This window comes from Chrysochloris asiatica, unplaced genomic scaffold, assembly GCF_000296735.1.
Source record: "Chrysochloris asiatica unplaced genomic scaffold, ChrAsi1.0 scaffold00326, whole genome shotgun sequence".
Lineage (NCBI taxonomy): Eukaryota > Metazoa > Chordata > Mammalia > Afrosoricida > Chrysochloridae > Chrysochloris > Chrysochloris asiatica.
In genome coordinates, this window is record NW_006408844.1 from 1,076,229 (window position 1) to 1,091,933 (window position 15,705).

Sequence of the window (15,705 nt, forward strand, 5' to 3'; positions counted from 1 at the left end):
TGGGGACGTTAGACACAAAGAGGGAGAGGGGCTGTGTGCTGATGACCAGGGGATGGGGGTGTAGGCTTGTAGTGTATACCCTTTGGCCCTTTGGTGTCGAGGACCGGCCTCGACACGGATGTTTGGTTCACGAGGTGGGGATATCTGGCGGTGATAGGGATAGCAAAAAGGAGACACAGAGACACTACGAGAGAGACAAAGAGACACCCCAAAACCAGAGTGGATGCATTACTGGCGGATCCGGCGAGGTGAACATCTGAGCTATAAGGGCGGTAAGATCCCGCATAGTAAACATTTTAGCTATGCGGGCTGTACACACCCCTTACTAGCTGGTCAGCAACGCATGCCTAGTCAGCCATATAGCATGTTCTCCAAGCTGTAATGCACACCTGGTTTGGCCTGCGCCTCTGTTTTATATAGGGGAGGTACTTTACACAAAGCTGGGAGGGACTAAGACAGGGTACTGTGAACATTCGTAATATTCCAGACATTCAGGCAACTTTACATTGTACTTCGCAGGTTCGAATCTCACCACTGCAACTTGGTTTCTCAAGCTTAATTAACATACCTTTTAGCACCTAGCCTCAAATGGGGGAAGGAGAAGGAGGATCAGGAGGAGTCCCATTGAGTTGGCTGCCCAGCCCAGGTTTCTCAGGAAGCGAGATGCCTGGGTGAATAGGGCTGCACCTGGAAACACTTTAGGGAGGGCGTCCTCTTGTCCTTAGAACAAAGAACCGGGAAGTAGCGAAACTATTTTTAGTTAATCCTTGGGAGAAAAGCTTTACCTTTGAAACCTTTTACAGTCTCGGCTTCTAGGAAAGGTTCTTACATTTATCTGTGTATATCAAGGCTTTATGTATGAAATTAATAATAAACATAACTGAACAATAAGATGAAAGACAATTTGCTATGTCTGCTAAGTGGCTAGAGTTTGTTCCTCAGAGCCTGCGGCCTGTATGGTCTGCAACACTTGGGCCCACAGGGCCTCAAACTCCTGACCGGGTCTGCACGGTCTGTAATACTTTGGTTGGTTGATGATGCATGGAGGGGATTGTAATCATAGCATTGAAACTATTTACGATAGGATGAATGTAAATTTAATATTCTTCCATGTAAACTATAACATAATTCACAATAAAACATTGAAAAATAAAATGAAGTGCCTTTCTGTGTAGCTTGTGGCCAAGTTGTTGAACCAGAATTTGTCAACTAAGATCTTCAAAAAGCATTGATATGTTTATGTGAACGATTAGCATGGACCTCAGGTTTGTTTGTTTTTCAGCTGTTTATTTTACATGTTTGTTCGAATTGGGCATAATTGGTAGTGCACTATTTCATTTGAGTCTCCTGGTATAGCATTCATTGGGTATGTTGTTGTTGTTAAGTGCCGTCGAGTCGATTCCAACCAATAGCGACCCTGTATAGGGTTTCCAAGGAGAAGCTGGTGAGCTTGAACCACTGACTTTGCAGTTCAAACGACTTTGCAGTCTGACGCATTAGCCCACAGTGCCACACCAGGACTCCTCATTGGGTATAGTGTTCTTCATATATGCATAACCTCTTGAATTAGACTTAGTATGTTAAAGACTACTTCAAGCTTATAGAAATTGGGAAGATAAGACTAAGCATTATTGCCATTCATTGTTGTGGTTGTTTTTGTGCTGAATCCTGAAGCACAATTGAAAATACAGATTTCTTGGGTAGCCTAATTTTTTTGTAAAAACAATTAATAATGTTGTTGTTAGGTGCTTTTGAGGCAATTCAGAATGAAACACTTCCTGGTCCCGTACCATTCTCACAGTCGTAAGCTTGAGTCCATTGCTGCTTCGACTGTGCTAATTAAGGCCTTCCTATTTTTCACTGACCCTCCACTTTACCTACCATGATGTCCTTTGTCCAAGGACTGGTCCCTCTTGATAATATCTGAAATATGAGGGATGAAGTTTGGCCATCCTGGCTTCCAAGGAGCATTCTGACTATATTTCTTCCAACACAGATTTGTTTGTTCTTTTAGTAGTCCATGGTACTTTTAATATTTTTACCAACACCATAACTCAGATGCATAAATTTTTCTGTGGTCTTCCTTATTCATTGTTCAACTTTCACATGCATATGAAGTTACTGAAAATAACATGGCATGAGTTAGGCGCACCATAGTCCTCAAAAAGACATTTTTGCTCTTGAACACTTTAAAGAGGTCTTGTGCAGCAGATTTGCCTAATGCAATATGTTGTTTGATTTCTTGACTGATGTTTCCATTAGTGTTGATAGTAGATCCAAGCACAATGAAGTCTTTGACAACTTCAATCTTTTCTCCATTTATCATGATATTATATATTGGATGGGAGTCCTGGTTTGGTGCTGTGGTGTCGCTAATGTGTCAGACTACAAAGTCATTTATTTGAACTTAAAGGTCGGCAGTTCAAGCTCACCTTGGAAACCCTATACAAGGTTGCTATGGGTCGGAGTTGACTCGATGATACTTCACAACAACAACAGCAACAATATATTGGATGAGTTGTGAGGATGTTTATTTTCTTTACATTGAGGTGCAACCCATATAGTCTTTTTCAGTATTTCAAGCCCTCTTCGTTGTCAGCAAGCAAGATTGTATCATCTGCATATCACAGGTTGTTAATGACTCTTCCCTCAATCCTGATGCCACATTCCTCTTTTTATAATATTTGCTCAGCATACAGATTGAATAAGTATGGTGAAAGAACACAACCCTAGTACACATCTTTCCTGGTTTTAAACTATTCAGTGTCTACTTGTTCTGTTCAAACAACTGCCTCTTGGTCTATGTACAGTTTCCTCAAGAGCATAATTAAGTGTTCCAGAATACTCATTCTCCACAATGTTGTCCATAGTTAGTCATGATCCACACAGTTGAAAGCCTTTGTATAGTCATTGTTGTTATTACGGACCGTCGAATTGGTTCTGACTCATAGTGACTCTGTATAGGGTTTCTGAGGAGCAACTGGTGGATTTGAACCACTGACTTTCCAGTTCAAACTGACCTAATAGTCAAGTGCTTATCCTACAGCACCATACCAGTCAATAAAGCACAGTAAACATCTTTCTGGTATTCTCTGCTTCCAGCCAACAGCCATCTGATGTCAGCATTGTTATACCTCATTCTACATCCTCACTGGAATTCGGCTTGAACCACCGGTGGTTCCTTATCAGTGCACAGTTACAGTGGTTTTTAAGTTATCTTTAGCAAAATTTTATTTGCATGTGATAGTAATGATATTGTTAATGAATAATGACAGTCTGTTGTGTCACCTCTCTTTGGAATAGGCACAAATGGATCTCTTCCAATCAGTTGGCCAGTTCCAACTTCCTTGGCTCAGATGAGTGAGTGTTTTCAGTGCTGCATCAATTTGTTGAAAGATTTCAGTTTGTATTGTGTGAATTCCCAGACCTGTTTTCTTTGCCAGTGACTTCAGTGCACCTTGGACCATTGGCTCTTGATCATACGCTAGCTCTTGAAATGGTTGAACATCAACCATTTCTTTTTTGTACAGTGACTATGTATTTTTTCCATCTTATTTTGATGCTTTCTCCATTGTTCAGTATTTCGTTCATTGCTGTTGTTAAGTGCCATTGAGTCAGTTCCGACTCATAGTGACCCTGTATAGTGTTCCTGAGGAGCGGCTGGTGAGTTTGAACTGCTGACTATGTAGTTCAAACCAACCTTGTGGTCCAGTGCATTATCCTGCAGTGCCACACCAGGATTCCATTTTTCCCATATAATCCTTCAATGTTGCAAGTCAAGGCTTGGATTTTTTCTTTGGTTCTTTCAATTTGAGAAATGCTGGGTGTGTTCTTCCTTTTGGTATTCTAATTCAGGTCTTTGCACATTTCGTTATAATACCTGACTTTTTATTCTTGAGCTGCCCTTTTAAATGTTCTGTTCAGCTCTTTTACTTCCTCATTTCTTCCATTTGCTTTATCATCTGGACAGTCCATTTTGATCTTGTCCTTCTTTCTTGTCTTCTTAATGACCTTTTGCTTTTTTCCTGTATGATATTCTTTTTGTTCTTGTTGTAAATTTTCCATTATCTTTTTTTTTAAAGGTTTTTATTGTGGATTGAGTGAAAGTTTACAGGGCAGATCATCAGTTTTACATTCAACAAATCATGCACCTTGTTTCATTACAATGATTTTATTCCCCCCATGTGCCATCAGTTACCAGTGTTCTGTATTATATTCTTGATGTCATCCTAGAACTCTTCTGGTCTTCAGTTATTAGTGTCTAATGTATCAAATCTGTTATGGAGATAGTCTCTACATTCTGCTGGGATATGTTAAAAAATTCATTTTGACTCTAGTGGACTTGTTTTAATTTTCTTCAGCCACAGCCCAAACTTGCATATGAGCAATTGATGATCTCTTGCACAGTCAGCTCCTGGATTGGTTTTTGCTGATGACAATGGAACTTTTCCACCATCTCTTCCCACAGATATAGTCAGTTTTATTTCTTTGTATTTCATCTGGTAAGGTCTATATGTATCGTTGTCTTTTATGTTATTTTTAAAAAGTATGCAATGAAGTAAGTCATTGGTCTTACAGAATTCTGTCATGCAATCTCCATCATTATTCTTAGTAAGCAAGGCCATATATCCCAATTGCTAATCCTTCTTCTTTGTTTCCAACCTTTGCATCCCAATCACCAGTTTTTAGTATATCTTGATGGCATGTGTGATCAGTTTTGGACAGAAGATTCTTCAGTTTCATCATCACTGGTTTTAGTGGTTGAATAATAAGTGATATTAACTGGTCTTCCTTAGGCTTATGAATATTGCCCTATCACAGACAGCACTGTATTTTAAGGTAGATATTGAAATGTTCTTTTTGATGGTGAATGGGATGCCATTCCTCTTCAGTTTGTCATTCCCAGCATAGTAAGCCATATGATTGTAAGAATCAAAAAAGGTCAATACCAGTCCATTTCAGTTTAGTGATACGTAGGATGCCAATATTTGTATATTCCATTTCATTTTTGACCATTTCCAATTTTCATATTTCATACATTCTATGTTCCAGTTTATTAAAAGGTGCTTATAGCTGTTTCTTCTCATTTCGAGTTAATGTCGTATCAGCAAATGAAGGTCTTGGGAGCTAACATTGTCACCATCACAGTCAACCTGCTTTGAGGAGGCAACTTTTCCCCAATTGTATTATGAGTGCCTTTCAACCGAGGGGCTCATCTTCCGTCACTGTATCTGACAGTATTCTGGTGCTATTCATTATGTTTCAATATTCCGTATTCTGGTGCTATCTGACAGTGTTCCACTGCTCTTCATAAGGTTTTCAGTGACTAAACATTCAAAAATAGTCTGCCTCTCCTTCTTCCTCATCTGTCTTAGTCTGGAAGCTCAAGTGAAACCTTTCCACCGTGAGTGACCCTGCTGGTATTTAAAATACCAGTACATAGCTTCCAGCATCGCAGCAACACACAAACCACCACAGTACAACAAATTGCTTTTAAGTCCTAGTGTGGCACTGTAGGATAAGATAAGTACTAGACTGCCAACCACAAGGCTAGTGATTCAAATCCACCAGCCACTCCTCGGAAACCCCATATACTGACTGTCTCTGTGAGTTGGAACTGACTTGACATTACCTAACAACAACAACAACATGAGTTGGAACAACATGAGATGGAACTTAACAGTAACAACAGAATTGCTTTGACATATTATGGCATTTAAATTTTATTAAAACTCTGGTAGTAAAGGGAAAAGTATAGGAGACGAGGAAAGTGTACTCATGGAATACTGTAAGTGCATAATAAGACAGTAGTGTGTATTATATTCTTATCTCATTCCTTACATCAATTTCTGCAAAATAAGTAGCATTATCTATATTTTGTAGGCAAGCAAATGTTAGTTCACTTGCCCAAGATCTTATCGCTGTTAAGTAAGTGACTGAACCACTTGGAACCCAAGTTTCCATTCCAAAGCCCATGCTTTCACAGTGTCATGTCACCCCCCAAATGAGAAACATATGCATCTGTCTAAAACTTGTTTGTAGACTTTTCTTGACCTACTTACTGGACCCTACATAGGGCATTATGACTATAATCAGTCATTTATTCTGTTGCCAGTGAAGCATAAAGACCTTTCTTGCCTAGTCCCAGCTTCTCTGGCTCTCTGTGGTCTTTTTCTCTGCTCTTCTGATCCAGTACAGTTATATTTGACTTATGAGAGTAAGGGAAGTTGATAAATTCAATCTTTTTTGGCTGAGTGAATATAATTTTTTTTATTATATATGTTATTTTAGCTTTTGTGATTGTATATTGCCCAAGAATGCAGAGCAGTTAAACCTTAAGCCATGAAGTGTATGCTTGGCAAGAGCCAAGTAAAATCAGACTTCCAAATCAGAGAGCTTTATATCTGATAAGAAAAGTAGTCTCAAAACTGCCATGTGATCTATTTGTTCTAATAGAATGCTCAGTAAAAGATGTTTTTAAATTTAGAGTTGCCTAAACTCTACCCTCTTGGTGTGATTTATATTTTTAGTTGAGAGAAGAAAAGTTACAAGAGGAGAAAGCCACTGAAGATCAAAGCCACAAACTCTTACCAGAGGATATAGAAACAGGGAAAAGAAAAATGGATGAACTAAAAAAAAGAGATGATCCGTTAACCCTGAAATCAAATCTGGAACATGTAAGTAGATCAGTTTTTGATGGACACCTGCCTCAGAATCAGCAGCTAGCTGGGGTGACTTGGATCTGAAATGTTGATGAATTATGAGACCATTAATAGTTACTAATTGCACGGTTTACGAATAGTGAAGAGCTTAGCATCCAAATTTGAGTTAGAGAAAATGATTTAGGAATGAGACAGTGAGATTTGTATAGGAAGATTTAGGGACAGGTGGGATAAAGGTGAGTGAGAAGGAAAACTTAGTGTATTATTATACTACCTGTGATACGTTTTTTATATATTTTTTTACTCTTCTATTGTTATTTGACATTTAATTTTCGTAAGTTGTGTATCCTCAACAAGATTTCCTTAAGACTTATGTTTTACTTCTCTTTATTTTTAATAATGTCCTAAGAAGCACAATACTAATTTTAAGGTAGGTCCTCATGTTAAGATTAGAAACCTAGTCTAAAATTAACTAGACCTCTAGTTTGGCCAAATCCTGCCTCACTTTTTTTCATTATTTACCAAGCAAATTACTGAGATATGTTTAATTTACATAAGCAAGTTCTTTTGGAGTGGTCCACTGATTATACTCAAATGGATAATTACATTTTAATTTTATTTCAGTAATTAACTCAGATTGGATTGGACATCTGCTATTGCTCCCTGTGTTTACTTAACATATCCTTTAGAGTCGTATCTTTTAAAATATTTTGTGATTCAGTCTTCTAGTATTTTAGGCTACTCTTTCAAATTAGCCGGAATTAATAATGTCTTATTCTATGTAAGGAGTCCTGGTTGGCACTGTGGGCTAATGCGTCCGACCGCAAAGTCGTTTGAACTACAAGGTCAGTGGTTCAAGCTCACCAGCTGCTCCTTGGAAACCCTATACAGGGTCACTATGGGTCAGAATCGACTCGATGGCACTTGACAACAACAGCAACTCTATGTAAAGGCAGGCGTCATAGAATAGAAAATAAATGTCTGGACCAGAAGACTTTCTGCTAAATGAGTACCAGCACTATAACAGATTGTGTAACTTTGGCCTAGTTGCTTAATTTCTTGTGCTTTTGATTGACTCTTGGCAAAGGTATTTTTCCTAAGCTTTACAATTGAAATTATTTAAACTTTCAGGACCAGTAGTATTTATTCCCACATGCCTTCTATCTTCATTTATAACAGTAATGATGTTGTTGTTGTATACTATCGAGTCAGTTCCGACTCATAACGACCCTGTTGAGGGTTTCCAAGGGTGGCTGGTAGGTGTGAACTGCCAGTCTTGTGGTTAGCAGTCCAGTACTTATTCTGCAGCATCATACCAGCTCAGCAATAATGATAGTTATTATTAGTTAACTAATACGGGAGGAGTCCTGGTGTAGTGCTGTGGGTTAATGTGCCAGACTGCAAAGAACTGCAAGGTTGCGGTTCAGTCTCGCCAGCTGCTCTTTAGAAACCCTATACAGGGTCGCTATGAGTTGGAATCGACTTGACGGCACTCCACAATGACAACAGTGTAGCTAGGATGGTCTTCTGCATATGGTCTGTCTTGGCTAGTAGTCCCAGCTGTGTGGCCTCTCAAAGTATGCAGCTTTACCTCTTCACTCCAATAGGACTGCCCAGTAGTACCTTGAGGCCCAGCAAGCCAGAAGGACCCTTCTTTGTAGGACAGTCAGTCCTGACAGAGAGCTCTCTTCACCATGGTTCTCCAGTAAAAAAGAGCCTGCTGATCCTGGCCTGCCAAATCCAGATTCCCTCCCAGAAATGATCTCTTTTGTTCATTCAGGTCAGGAGAGGAAATTGTTCAAATGAATTTTTCTTTTGCCACTACCATCTTTAGAATAAAAATCAGGTGCATCAGCTTAGTTTTAATCTGTAAAGGAATCAAGAAGCACAAATTCTGAGATTAGTTTTTATTGGTAAATACCACTTTTGCCAAAACTCCTACGCAAAAACACTTGAATAAGCTGACGTATGTACAGTACAAGTTTTAGATTTTTGTGGTTTTCCCTATTTCCTGTCTGTTTATATTTTTGAGGGCTTTTAAATGGCTCTAATTTTGCTTCTAATAGGTCTTCTGGTGTTTTCAGTGTTGAGCAAATAATTGCATTTTGCTTAACTAAGGCTATGTTTAAATTGAGACACAGGAGACACTCAAGTGGTTTTAGTGGAAAGCCAGCTTAAAGATTTTATTTTTTATAAGGAATATTATGTTTAGACCTTGACTGATATTTCACTCTCCTGTCTAAAAAAACCTTAGTGACTCCCTATTCCCTATAGAATTTAATGAAAACTCTTCATTCTAATATTCAAGGCTTTTCCTTTAGTATTAATTCCACCTTCTCTTTCCATACTTGCTTATACCTCAGAACGCTATGACACAGAGCTGTTAGCTTGCTTTTTCCCATACCAGATACTCTCTGATTTTTCTCTTTGGGGTCTTATTCTTGAATTTTCATCTCATGAAATGTCCCCCAGTTTACCTGTTTAAAGGCTACTTATTCATCTCTCCATGTCCAATTCAAAGGTTGTCACCTTCATGTAACCTTTAGGGATTTCTCACTGGCTTCTCCGTTTCCACCATCCTCCCCCGTGTAATTTCATTTTCCTTTACATTACAGTTATTTGTTTACTAGATGCTAAGTTTTTGAGTATAGAAAATGTGCCTTGCCTGTTTTTAAAAATCTATTTCAAGATCTACATGTTTGTTAAATTGAATTATAGTGAAAGGAGGAAAAATATTTATTCTAGAAACAAAGATCGTCATCTGTGTTATTATATTTTTTAAAATGGAAATAAAATGAGCATAATCTTTAATTTGTTATGATTTTTTATGGTACAAAGTAATACTATATGAGTTAGAAAACAATTTGGTATAGCAATTACAGTCTTACCAAAAATATAAAGCAGAAAGTGAAAATTGCTTATAATCCAACATCCTAAAAATAGCTCCTATAAACATTTACCTGTAAAAATTTTGGTAACTATTTTTGAGGCTGCTTTTCTAAGACCATATGTGCATACACTATAATTAAGTTTTTCTTTTTAAAATATGCAGCCCGGTGCACAAACTTTTCCTAATTAATTCTGAATCATGGATGTCTTTTCATGTAAATAAAGAATCCATGTCATTATGTAATAGTTTTGTAGTATTTTTAAAGACTTGTGTTTATTTAATTTATCTCATTAATCTCCTACTGATATTTTTTATTTTAAACATCACTATCTTATAAGTTTCTTAGGCTAAGTTACCGAAAGTGGAATGACTATGTCAAAGGGGGATGTATTCTTTGTAAGGTTTTGGTATTTATTACTCAATTATTCTCCAAAAAACATATAGTTATATTCCCACCAACAGTACGTGAATACTAAACTAATTTTCTCACACCCTTGCCAATTATTATTCCTTAAATTTTTTTAGATACCATTTTAGGAATTTAATTTTTTGTTTACCTTATACCATCTTTGGAATCCATGGTGTTATAGGTTTATTTTTATCCAAGGTGAAAACAGAGGTAAACATTTCCTATCTTATGTAGCTCTAGGCCTAAGGTGACTCTAAGGTCAGGCAGTAACAGTGATTTCATATGGGAAGTGTTAGATTTAAGCCACATTTAGGAGTAGAATTGATTGTTGAATGCTAGAAAGACCATGAAGGCAATTTGCCAAGAGAAACTCGAGATTTCACTTCCAGCTTTAGTCACTTGCCAGTTCTATATTGTTTTTGATTATTTCAGTTTATAGCAACCCCATGTGACAGAATAGAATTACCCTATAGAGTGTGCTATCTGTAACCCTAGGTACATTAGCTACTATGACCTTCAGTTTTCCACCTGTAAAATAGATTATAATGATAATCCCTGCTTAGTAGGACTGATAAAAGAGTAAATGAAATAAAATATTTACAGGTATTAGCAGTGGCACTATAGGATAAACACTGGAATGCTAACCACGGATGGGAAAACCTACAAGCTACCCCTCAGAGAAAGAAAGATGAGACTTTCTGCTCCCATAAAGATTCACCACTTCGGAAACCCTATACAAGGTTGCTATGAGTCAGAACTGAATTGTCGGCACCTAACAACATACTTAAAATCTCTGTGCAAATGTTATGACTTAGAAGTAAGGAAAAGGAGGAAGCACTGAGGTTTCTGACTGGGTTGGTGGAGCTTAGATAAGAAAGATGGTGAGTTGGATTTTATATGTACTGAGTTTTGAGTGGTATTTGGGATGTCCAGATTGGGGTATCAGGGCAGCTGGAAATGCAGGTAACATATGGAAAGATTTGAAGCTTTAGCTGGGAGGAAGATTTCATGGTTTTGTCTCCCTTGTCTCCCTGCCAGTGTCCTGCACGTCTCTCAGATTCAGAAAATGAAGAACCTTCTCAAGGCAAGATGATACAGACACATCGCTCAGCATTTGTTTCCAAGAACAACTCCTACTCCTTAGCTTTCCTGGCAGGGTAAGAGACTGATACGGAATTCACTCAGGATTCTTTCATATTGGAGTGTGAGATAAAAGGGACCGGGGAACAAAGATGTTTGTTACATTATAGCTACTTTGGGACAAGTAAAAGGGAGAAAAGAGATAGGAATTGGTTTTACTTAGAACTTGGGGAGAAAGGGCTGCCCTGGATTTTTTTTAAAATTTTTCTTTTTATGGTGAAAATGTACATAACAAAACGTAACTTGTTCAACAATTTCTTACAAGTACAGGTCAATCCCATTGGTTATATTCTTCACAATGTCTCACCATTCTTACTATCTCTACTCATATTGATTCATCACCATTAACTTTTACTCTCTATGCTCCTTAAAAGGAGCTCTGGATAGCACAGTGTGTTAAGCATTGATTGATAACCAAAAGGTTTGTGATTTGAACCCACCAACTGCTCTTCAAGAGAAAGATGGGCTAGTTTGCTTCTGTAGACTTAAAGCTTTGGAAACCTTACAGAGCAGTTCTAGTCTGTCTTGTAGGATCACTGTGAGTTGTAGTTGCCTCAATGGGTGTGGGTTTGGGGTATGTCCCTTTAAGTTCTCATTGTGCTTTCAACTTGCCATTGTCAATTTTATATTAAAATACAAATATGATATACCAAGGGCAAATTATCCCAATTACTTGTAATAGAAATTGAACAGATGTGTTACTTATTACCAATTCTAGTCACTACCCTGATAGCTCATTCTTCTGAAGAAAGTTGTTGATGTTATATGCCATTGAGTGAGCTTAGACTCTTAGCAACTCCATACATAAAAGAATGAAACACTGGCTGGTCCAGTGCCATCCTCACAATTGTTGTTATGTTTGAGCCCATCATTGCAGCCAGTATGTCAGGCCATCACATTGGAGGTCTTCCCTTTTTTCATTGACTCTCTCTCTGCTTTACCAAGCATAATGCCCTTGTCCCAGAAATAGTCCCTCCTGATAATATGTCCAAGAGACATAAGACAAAGTTTTGCCATCCTCACTTCTAAGGGGGAATTTTCTGACTTTACTTCTTCCAACACAGATTTGTTTGTTCTCTTGACAGTCCATGGTACTTTCAGTATTCTTCACCAACAGCATAATTCAGATACATCCATTTTTCTCTAGTCTTCCTTATTCATTGTACAACTTTCACATGCATGAGACCATTGAAAGTACCGTAACTTGGGTCAAGTGCACCTTAGTCCTCAAAGTGACATTTTTGCTCTTTAATACTCTTAAAGAGGTCTTTTGCCGCAGATTTGTCCAATACAATATGTCATTTGATTTTTTGACTGCAGCTTCCATGAGCATTGATTGTGGAACCAAGTAAATGAAATCTTTGACAACTTCTTCAGTCTTTTTTTCCATTTATCATGATGTTGTTTATTGGACCAATTGTGAGGATTTTTGGTTTCTGTACATTGAGTTATCCAGACTGAAGGCTACCTTCATCTTCTTTGGTAAGTGCTTCTGGTCATCTTGGCTTTCAGCAAGCAAGGTTGTGTCATCTGCATATCATATGTTAATGAGTCTTCCTTCAGTACTGATGCCAAGTTCTTCATGTAGTCCAGCTTTTCAGATTATTTACTCAGCATCAGATTGCATAACTATGGTGAAAGGGTACAATTCTGACACACTCCTTTTTTTGTTTTTTAAGTTTTTATTGTGAATTGAGTGATAGTTTACATGGGAGAACATCAGCTTTACATTCATTCTATTGTATTTTGTTTCATTGCAGTGATTACAATCCCCTCCATGCATCAACATTCAACAGCATTTGCTTCCATTTCCTCTGGGTTTTTTTTTTTGTTTTTTTTTTCAGATGTACACCAAAGCACTTAGGAATATATAACCGTTCAAACACCAAAAGATACACCCCGCAAGCCTGCCCCCTGGCTGTCAGCACACAGCCCCTCTCCCTCCTGAGTCCAGAGCCCCAGCCGCTCCATCTCTCCGCATCGTCGTCTCTGCCTCCATCTCTGGTGTCACTGCTTCTCTGGATAAGGTCCCGCACTCCGCTCGTCCCCCTTGATGGTCCCAGGATCCTCTGCTCCTGGACTGCAAAAATCAACCACTCCCCTCCTTTTGTTACAAAAACGTCTACTTTTACTTTTGCAGCATTCACAATCAATCCTGATAGCAGTTATTCACTATTGAACCACAAGAGTCTTATCCCCATCTTCTTTCATCAGCCCCGTCCAGACAGGTTAGAAACTACTGAGTGGAGATTCTACCTTCCCCCACACCCTCTAAAACTAGGCTCCCTCTTGAAAGCTTGTAAGCCAGTCACTTTGTGCCTTTGTCATCCCCCCATTTTGGTTAGCCAGTGTCTTAAGTTGCTCATTCCTGTCAACCCTGTGTACTCAGAGGGTGGGAATGATCCTCACCGTAAAGATTCGTTCCCTCTTTTGAGCTATACTACATCTGTAAGTATAAGTCAAGTTCATCAAAAAGCATAGCAGATTACGTTTTTCTTTCCTCTTCTTCTTCTTCTTCTAGTCGAGTTCTGATCATCCAGCCATTGAAGCCAGGTCATATGGGTACTATCTGCAAGTATGGGTGTTCTTGTGCATCTCCCCTCACTTCATAACAGCTGGACACTGCACTCTCTAGTCCTCTGTGGCCATGCCCCTGTCCCTGAGCCCAGGAGTTCCAGGTTTTGCCATATTGCTGGCCAACCAAATCTCAGTCCAGGTTGATAGTCTATTGAACGTGGTTGGACTTAGCTCACAAATTCATTGCTGTTTTTCCTCCACTTCCCCTTATTGGTAGACCAACGTGGTCCCCAGCAAGACCACATGCCTGCTTGTGTATTCCCCTTGAGTCTCAGTCTTGGAATGGGGGGGTTTGCCCTGAGGGGACCCGACCACTTGCCGTGATGGCTCCTGGACTAACAGCTTGCTTGTTCTTGTAGTAGTCAATCGGTCTGTAGTTAATACTTTTGATTTTTCCTGCTGATCTTTCTTTCAAGAAGTAACTTCTGTTCTTCCGGCAGCTCCAGGCTGGTCTGCTTGTCCTTTCAAGTGGAAATTTCCCACCTCAGAAGATTCTGGCTGGGGATAAGGATTCCACCTATGGTCTTATGTAATGCAGAGGTTCTGCAGGAAGGCTTCTTCACTGGGCAAATCCTAGCCTCATTTTAGGTATTCCAATCAGTTAAAGGTTGAAAACGGACTTACAAGCTTTCTCTGGTGATATTTCTGGATATTCCTTTCTCTCCTCCTCAAGTGTCTATTTTATAGTAGTAGGCAAGGGAAACCAAGATTCAAAAGACAGCCAAGCATCTTAACATTATTTCCCCTCTTTAACCCATTTAAACCATGTCTCAATCCCTGTATCCCAGAGCCCTGTTGTTCCCAAGGTTGCACACAGAGCATACTCACTATTTACCTCTGTCCCATTTAGCCCATGCAAACCTGCCTAACTATTCTCCTATCCGCCTTGTTCTTTCATTCCCCTCCCCCTTCTTGTTTATTGCCACCCCCCCAGCACCCAAACTATCCTGTGTCTATTCACTAACCTGTGCTTTACCTACCCCTCCCTCCCCTCACTCCATCCCCTACACCCCAGTAACCAACAAAGAAAATTTTTTGTTTTGTTTTTTTCCCTTTTAGTTTGAGTACTTTTTCTTAATCTTTTACAATAAGGTCCTATGCTGTATTTCTCCTTTTGTGACTGATTAATTTCGCTCAGCATAATGTCCTCAAGGTTCATCCATGTTATGCAGTGGCTTGCAGCTTCCTTATTATTCTTCAAGGTAGCATAATATTCCATTGTGTGTATGTACAACAGTTTGTTTATCCATTCATTCATTGATGGGCACTTAGGCTGTCTCCATCCTTTGGCTTTTGTAAATAGTGCTGCTGTGAACATTGGCATGCATATACCTACTCGTGTTATGGCTCATATTTCTTGTGGATAAATACCAAGTAGAGGAATTGCTGGATCATAAGGCATTTCTATTTCCAACTTTCTGATCTGAAAAGCACCATACTGTTTTCCAGAGTGGCTGGACCATTTTGCAATCCCACTAGCAATGTAGAAGGGTCTCAGTCTCTCTGCATCCTTGCCAGCATTTATTGTCCTCTACTTTTTGTTGTTTTGTTTTCAGACCTTTTATTATGAGCTGGGTGAAGGTTTACAGAGCAGACCATCAGTTTGTTTCATCTCAGGAATTATAGTAAAACTTTTTGTTGTGAACTGGGTGAAGGTTTACAGAGCAGACCATCAGTTTTACCTTCAGTGATTCATACACAGTTTGTTTAATCTCAGGGATTGCAGTCCCCTCAATGTAGCATCACTTCCTCACTGTCTTTTCTGGTTCCATTCCTCCTTTTTCCTTAACTCTTCTGGTTTCGAATTGGGTGGTGAACCTCAAGGTCAGCAGTTCAAAACTACCACCTATTACCTGTGAGAGAGCTGAGGCTTTCTGGGTCCTCTACTTTTTATATCTTCGCTGTTATTGCTGGTGTGAGATGATATCTCATTGTTGTTTTGATTTGCATCTCTCTAATGGGTCTGGTAGCGTAGTGGTTACGAATTGGGCTGCGAACCTTAAGGTCAGCGGTTCGAAACTACCAGC

General features: G+C 39.0%; 1 protein-coding gene across 1 annotated transcript in view; it reads left to right on the top strand.

Annotated features, from left to right (window-relative positions):
* The window catches only part of RNF169 (ring finger protein 169), a 110,418-nt gene that overhangs the window by 76,106 nt on the left and 18,607 nt on the right, over positions 1-15,705 (top strand). Inside the window, exons 3-4 of the mRNA XM_006875415.1 lie at positions 6,531-6,677; positions 11,000-11,118. Of these exons, the coding sequence (XP_006875477.1) occupies positions 6,531-6,677; positions 11,000-11,118 (266 nt within the window). The remainder of the gene's footprint in view (positions 1-6,530; positions 6,678-10,999; positions 11,119-15,705) is intronic.